Source organism: Carassius auratus, unplaced genomic scaffold (assembly GCF_003368295.1).
Source record: "Carassius auratus strain Wakin unplaced genomic scaffold, ASM336829v1 scaf_tig00012233, whole genome shotgun sequence".
NCBI lineage: Eukaryota > Metazoa > Chordata > Actinopteri > Cypriniformes > Cyprinidae > Carassius > Carassius auratus.
The window spans coordinates 1-8280 of NW_020524272.1; the positions used below are offsets into that span (position 1 = coordinate 1).

General features: G+C 37.4%; 1 protein-coding gene across 1 annotated transcript; it reads left to right on the forward strand.

Moving 5' to 3' along the window:
• Positions 1-6: 6 nt before the first annotated feature.
• LOC113073471 (importin-13-like) lies at positions 7-7846 on the forward strand. The gene is made up of 7 exons (XM_026246369.1): positions 7-37; positions 2446-2498; positions 3942-4008; positions 4102-4160; positions 5031-5120; positions 5210-5391; positions 6193-7846. The coding sequence occupies exons 2-7, from the start codon at positions 2481-2483 to the stop codon at positions 6287-6289; spliced, it is 513 nt and encodes a 170-aa protein (XP_026102154.1). The 5' UTR covers positions 7-37; positions 2446-2480; the 3' UTR covers positions 6290-7846.
• Positions 7847-8280: the final 434 nt, after the last annotated feature.

Consider the following 8280-nt stretch of genomic DNA (forward strand, 5'->3'; position numbering starts at 1 on the left):
TTGGTCACTTCTGTTACTCTGACCATCTTCCAGCAAGGTAGGCATGCTGGGAACGACCAGCTGCAGAGGGCCAAGGAAATCATGTGGTTTTTCTATCTTTACTGTCAGTTGTTTGCATGTATCTGTTTTTAAACCCACACACACAGAAAGAGAGTTCAGAAATGGGCATGATCTTATGAAATGGTTCTTGTTTCTGAAATGGTGTGGTGACTTTTGATCCTGTTCTGCTTGACATTTCCACCCCATGAGTTTCACACATGCTTAGATGAAGGGCGTTTTCACACTAGAGGTTCTGATCTGGATCCGAATGCATTTTGTCTGGTTTACACCTGGTATTAAACAGTCATTTCAGGTGATCTGATTGATTGACAGGTGAGTAGATGGTGCTTCATTTTTGTCAGGGGCACATCAGGATACATTAGCATTTATTCAACAAATGGATCTGAATGTGAATTGACCATAACATAGTTCATACCTTGTTTACATCTGTATTGAGTGCTCACCACTTGTGATTGGACCACCTGAGATGGACCTTAATACCAAATGTAAATAGTTTTTTTAGAAGTGAGATTTTGTGATCGTAACAAAAAAATTCCCATTGAAATGACTGGATTTCACTTGGTCAATTTTGCTGAACATTGATAAATAGGACCACACACTGTCAATACATGTACTATTGAGTTTCAGTAATTGCTTTAATCTAATTTGACACAATATTGGTTAAACTTATAATACTTTTAATTTAAATTATAATCACTATTATTAATTTAAAAAAATCTTATTTGAGATATTTATTTTTACATTACACAAATCGAGAGAGCTTTAGATCATTCTCAGGGTTAATTATATATCATCTAGTTTCTTGATTTACTATATTTGGCATATAATGAAACGCTTTCTACAGTACATTAAGTTTAGCTGGTTAAAGCTCAGGACGGTTGCTGCCAAACTATAACAGTGTGAAATTCCTAATACTAATTCAAATTATGTTTGTTTTTCTATAAACACAAAAAAGACTTACAATTATAGCCCAGAAGTTGCGTAAGTGTATTAATTCCCTATCAGCAAACCATCGCAAACAAATATAGTCGAGATTCATGGTTGAATTTATCACTGATAAGGCCATGCTTGAATTAATATGATTATGAATGCAGCCACTGCTTACCAATAATGCTGTGTTTAAACATTCATACGTTGGGGATTGTTGCTTAAGTGCACCTGGTTAAACTTGTCTTAGAGCTTTCTTATCATTGCACCCACTTCCACCCAGTTTTCTTGTTGACTTGAATGAAAAACATGCTTTCTTTTGCTTGATAGGCTTGTAGATTCAAGTCAAGTTAGCTTTATTGCCATTCTGCTTTATGTAGAGACATACAAAGGAATGAAATGTAATGCAATCACGAATGTAAATCTAATGAAAGGACTTGCAATGAAAAATGTGATGTAGGACTTTGTAACAGTTTTTACTCAGAAATCATTGGTAAATTCCACAATTACAGAGACGTCAAGACTTGTTTGACCAAATTTTCATTTTCTGGTTTGGACCGACCAATTACTAGAAGTTTGAAAACAGCCTAAAATTGTCCAGCATGACACAGTGACACACAATGACCTACTAAACACACACAGTCACTTAATTTGATTTGATTTGATTTGCCTTTTTGTCTCCTGCATGTCTCCACACTAGCTTGCTTGCATCCCTCACATCTTGTTTGTCATTCATCACGTTCTTTTGTTTTAACCACATTGTTTCCAAACCAGCTGAAATGTGAGCGATAACACTCTTGTCCCGATCAGGTGTCATGGCCGAGAGGACCTGCCCGTGGCCTGTGTGTTTGTGTGTCGTTTGTTTTCTGTGAAGGGGCGGGGTTTGACGGGTGGGTGTGGTCTGGTTGTGGGGCGGGGTCTTGTTTGGAGTGTGGGAACAGCTAAGGGAGGAAAGTTTGGGACTGACTACTACCTTGCTCTTCTGGGGTGGTGGTGGGAACCAAGCACTCACCAGCCGCAGCGGGCCAGTCTGGTGTCTGAATTGAATTTACAGACAATGAAAACAACTAAAACGCACACTAAAAAGAAAGCAAGCTACACAAGTGTCATCACAGTAACAGGTGCCTCCTGGGTTCCCACTCCAAACCCACTGTTTCTTTTGTTGTTTAGGTTTCTTTTCTTTCTCTCGTTACTTCTATTTCTTTTCCTTTGTTTCTCCCCTTCAGAACGTACTCATTGATCTGTCTTCCTTTGTTTTCCTCTTTTTGTTTTTTGCAACTGCCTTCAAGTCGTTCATGTTCCCTCCTCTTTCTCTGCCCTACTTCTCTCACGCGTGAGATTATTTCCGTCCAGTTTGACTTTTCCGTTCCACATGACTGTTCGATCTGTTTTTTTGCTGTTTGTATATATTCTTATTATTCTTATTATTTCTTAAGTTTCATCTTTATTATATTTTAGGGCCCAGGGATCATCCTGATATTGTTGATTCATTTATGCAACTCCAAGCTCAGGTGTGTTTTTGGTTTCTTATTTCATTCACTTTGGGTTTCTCTCTTCTCTTTCTCTGTCCCTTTCTTTCTTACTTCTCTTCCCTTCTGTCCTGTGTCACAGGGTCTTTAAAGACCCTTGTTTTGCTCGGGCAGTGGAATTGACCTGAGGGGTTTCGCTATTGGATGATTGACAGTTCTTTTGTCCAATAGTCTCACAGGCCAGAGTCAACCCCTCTAATCTCTGTACATCTCATTCAGGTCCAAAGATCCGGCACCTGCCTGATTCCTGCTTTATTACACATCCAAACTTGGCTGTGATCGTGTTGCATCTCACAGCATTTCTACAGTGTAGCTGGCGTAAATTCTGTGATAAATAATATATAATAAATATATAAGTTTAAATTTTATGCATTTAGCAGACGCTTTTATCCAAAGCGACTTACAGTGCATTCAGTCTATCAGTTTTTACCTTTCATGTGTTCCCGGGCAATCGAACCCCCAACCTTGCTTGATAAGCAATGCTCTACCACTTGAGCAATATATATATTGTCTTTTGACACAATGCTTCTTGCCATTGCATCTAGAAAGAAGTGAGTTAAAAAAAGAATTTGAGAGTGCACTGAGCATCTAAGATTTAAAGTGAAATGAAATCAAACTTTAGGATTTTGAGTAATTGAAAATAAATTATGTTAAGCGTATAGATAATAAATGTTTGCAAATCTGCAGTATACTAATTTATAAATAAATAAAATAATGCATAAAATGTTAATAGTAATGACCTACATCTGTCTTTATATTGATACACACATATTTTGTTTTAAGTGTCATCCACAGAAATGAGCAATTCCAATAGTTACACATTGTTTTGATCAATTGAATGCATCTTTGCTGAATAAATGTTAGGATCAAGATCCCACAAACCCCTCCCAGTGTCATTCCAGCCCTAAAAACCGATGGAAGCCTAAATGAATTCATCTCAATGAATTGATCAATTGATTCAAATGAATTGGCTCTCTGGTTTATGTCTTCTCATGAAGTTCTCCCTCTCTATCGATTTCTCTCTCTGTCTCTTTCTCAAATATCCTCTCATCCTCAATGAGTTTCTTAATGCATCAGTTGTCTTTATCGTACATGTTACTTAGATTTCTGTTGCATTCAGTCCAACTGAGCAGAGAAAGTAGTGATCGAACAGATGAAAACCAAGTGAGAACGCTAAAGAGAGAAAAATCATCATACCTTTAGTTTCTATTGAGTTAAATTTCAGTATTTTAGTTTCTTTGGTGTTGATTTCTTATACCTACCTGATCTGTTTGCATTGAATATGTACGTTTGGTTGATTTTCTAGAGCTAGACAGGTGTAGGGAGTGAGTGATGGAGGGTGGGCGGGGCTCAGGAGTGATTGACAGGGTTCCAGGGCGGGGTTTAAGTCATGTGCTCTGTTCATTGGCTCTGTCTGATTCGTAGGCCCTCAAACGGAAGCCTGATTTATTCTTATCAGAGAGTCTTGATGTGAAAGCCGTGTTTCACTGTGGTAAGTCTGTTTCAAATGTAGAAAACAAGTATGAATGTGTGTGAATGTCCGAGCCTGTGTAATATTTAAAACTGCTGTGTTTCGGCACTTTAGGAGTGCTGTCACTGAAATTCCCAGAAGCCCCGACAGTCAAATCGACCTGCTTTTTCTTTGTAAGTCAGATATCATCATAATAACCTGAAGTATTATTCACACCAAGGAGTACAGGAATACACTACTGGTCAAAAGTTTGGAATAATTACAGTGTTTCAGTGTAATAATTAAGTCTTTTATGCTCACCAAGTCTTCATTTATTTGATTAAAAATACAGTACAAACAGTAATATTGCCAAATATTATTACAGTTTAAATTACCAGCTTTCCGTTTGAATACATTGTTAAAATGTAATATATTTCTGTGATGCACAGCTGTATTTTCAGCATCATTCCTCCAGTCTTCAGTGTCACATGATCTTCAGAAATCATTCTAATATACTGATCTGCTATTAAGTTACAATCAAGTTTTGCCCTGCTCTAAATTGTGGAAACCATGAAGCATCTTTTTCAGGTAATTTAATGCATCCTTGCTCAATAATTTTTTTTTTTTTTTCAACTATGAAACAAGGTTTCCACAAAACTATTAAGCTAATTAAAACTATTTAATTAGCACTAGAAATGTTTCTGGAGCAGCAACTCAGCATATCAGAATGATTTCTGAAGATCATGTGACCCTGAAGACTGGAGGAATGATGTTGAAAATACAGCTGCACATCACAGGAATAAATCACATTTTAAAATATATTAAATCAAATATGCAATAAAAACAATTATTGTGATAATATTACTATATTAACAGTACTTTTGATCAAAGAAATGTAGCCCTGGTGAGCTGAAGAGACTTGATTGTTTTGTATAATTTTGATGGAAGATGTAGTGCTCTGTCTGTATTGACCTTCAGTTTGTGTCTCTTTACCTCTTGTTAAATATACTTTCATAAACCGTAGCCATGAGCAATGTTGAACTGTATAATTGTGTTGACGGCAGACGGAGCTAATAGCGCACTGTGCAGACGTTCCTCGTGTTGGTCAGGTCGTGCAGGAAGATGGTAAACTCCTCCTGCTGGCTGTTCTGGAGGTGAGCTTCTACAATACATGAAGGTTGCTGAATGTTGTAAAACAAAACCAAGAAAGCACAAAAGTCTGACTGCTGTGTTCTTTGGTCAGGCCATCGGCGGTCAGTCGTCCCGCAGTCTGATGGATCAGTTTGCAGAGGTGCTCTTCTGTCTGAACAAGCATTGCTTCGCTCTGCTGACGGTGTGGCTCAAAGAAGCTCTGCGCTCACCGGGCTTCCCATCCTCACGCGTCTCTGACGAGCAGAAAGACACGTTCAGCCAACAGGTGCTCAGGTGAGAGGAGTTCATTATCGGTGAATATTACCTTCTTCATAACATTAGTTACAATTTTAAATCATTATTAAAATTCTAACAGGTAAGGACATTTTTAATTCTTTTTAAAGTAGTCTCTTCTGCTGACAAAGACTGCATTTATTTGATCAAAAATACAATAAAAACATCAATATTGTGAAATATTACTACAATTTAGAATAGCTGTTTTCTGTTTGAATATATTTTAAAATGTAATTTATTCCTGTGATCAAAGCTGAATTTTCAGCATCATTCCTCCCGTCTTCAGTGTCACATGATCTTCAGAAATCATTGTAATATACTGATTTGCTGCTCAAGAAGCATTTCTGATTATTGAAAACAGCTGCTTCATATTTTTGTGGAAACCATGATACGTTTTTTTCTTTGCTGAATAGAAAGTTCAAAAGAACAGCATGTATTTTAAAATAGAAATCTTTTGTAACATTTTAAATGTCACTTTTGATAAATTGAATGCATCCCGCTGAATAAAAATATTAATTTCATTTATAAAATAGTTTTAAATCTTACTGTTTTGACATTTTTATTATGTGCTTTTCTCATTTTTATACGTTCAATATTTATATACTTTTTTTTCTATCAGTTAGTTACCCTTTTTTCATCTTTATTACAGATTAAAAAAATAGTTTCAGGTACCAATAACTGAATATATCAAGTAATTTGGCCTGTATATGACATCTGTACAGCTGAGGTCTTCATGCACACATTCTCAGAAAACCCATCATCTGAGAATGAAAAACCATTTCTTTTTCTGTTTTCTCTCAGGGAGCGAGTGAACAAGCGCCGAGTGAAAGACATTGTGAAGGAGTTTACCTTGGTGTGCCGTGGCCTTCATGGAACCGAATACGCCGCGGACTACTGAGCAGCCGCTCATACGGACACAGAGTGAGAGGAAACCCAAGAAGTTCATCTCCTGATGTGAATGACCAGTGTCAGAACTGACCGTCTGAGAGTCGGGATCTTCCTCCACCTCGTCCTTCTCGCTCTTTCTCTTTCAGCCACTGTCTCATTGGATTTTGGGGTCTCCGTAGGGCGATCCGATCCCCCCCCCGCATCTCACGGCATGTTCGCTGGAAACCGTTCTTTGATTCTCCCACGTTCGATCTTCCGTGGCTCTTGGGCTGTTTTCCTTGTGATAATTTGCATCCGTTTGAACAAAGAAATAGTGTTAGTTTAATGTTTTTTAATTTTATTTTGGAGATACTGAAATAAAAAGCATATATATACACATATATATATTTAAATATATATAAATGCACATAATAATCTAGTAAACTGTGGGGTGACGAGTCCGTGTGCTGCTAACAGAGAGAGGGACCAATACAGACTGATTTTTCTCTGTGGCTTTATATCTATCCACTATATCTCTCTGTCTGTTTAACCCCTTACGCTCGGTTCTGCCAAAAAATTTTGTTGACGTTTTTTTTATAAAATGATTATTATGAAGGTCAGCAGCATATTTGGTGACTTGTAGAGACCGGGTGTTACACAACGAATAAGAGAGAGATCGATGCACTAAGATGAATTAATTGTCATCATTTACCCACCATCATGACGTTCATAACCTGCACATTTTTCTTTAGAAATTCTTCTTTGTGTTTCACTGAAGGAATAGAGTTGTACAGGTGTAGATTGACATGAGATTCATTTTTGGTTAAACTGTCCTTTTAATGTCAGTAGGTGCATGCACACACATCATGGTACCATTAAAAATTTGAAGTGCTTTTAAAACGAGTTATTAAAGGAAGAGTTCACCCAAGATTTCTGAATTTCTGCTCACTCTCAGACCTTCCAAAATGTAGATGAGTTGGAGTCTTCATAGGAAAAGATTTGGAGAAATGTAGCATTCCTTCACTTGGTCACCAATGGATCCTCTGCAGTGAATGGGTGCCGTCAGAATGAGAGTCTGATAAAAACATCACAATAATCCACGCCACTCCAGTCCATTAATTCTAGTCTCGTGAAGTGAAAAGGATTATTGTGATGCTTTTATCAGCTGTTTAGACTCTCATTCTGACGGGACCCATTCAGCATCCATTGGTGAACACGTGATGGAATGCTACATTTCTCCAAATCTGTTCTTATGAAAAAAACAAACTCTCGTACATCTTTGATGGCTTGAATAAATGTATCAGATTGTAATTTTAAGGCAAATAATCCCTTTAAACAAATACTGCATGTCTCTCTCTCTCTTTTTCGTTTCCCGCCCAGTTGCTTGCCGACATGTAGCATGTGTGTTACATTACATACGGGCCCAGAATGTGTCATAATCGGTGGACGAGGGCTGTTCTATCGTGTTTGTTTACTAGCGAATCACAGAGTGAGAACAAAGGGAGAGACAGAGGAGGCAGATGTACATTAGGTTTTTTGTTTTCTTTTTGTATCTGGTTTTAATTTATTAAATACATCTGAGATGGCATCTCTGCGTTCTGTGGTCTGCTTGCATGAATGAAGGTGTGAGTGATCATCACAAGAAGACTAAACCAAACCACAAGCTCTTCAGGTGGGTATTGTAGAGTGCAGTGTTCATTCAAGCCCATGTTATTGGGCGACAGGAACTGTTTCGTCATTTTTACTGCAGTGAATATTTCTCAGGGTGCTTATTTTCTAAAGTCAGTTGGTGTAGGAACTCTTAAACGATATGAATCATGACTGCAAGAAAAAAGGTGTTAGACATACTGATTTATTGCACATGTAAATAAAGTTCACATGTTGTCCTTTTTTGACAACATGCCCCATCACAGGCTTTTCTGCTAGATTAAACTGTAAAACAGTTATAAGGAACAAGCAATTAATGAAACGGTAAAAATGTTAACAGATCAAAACCAAACAGATGACTTAAAAAATATTAAA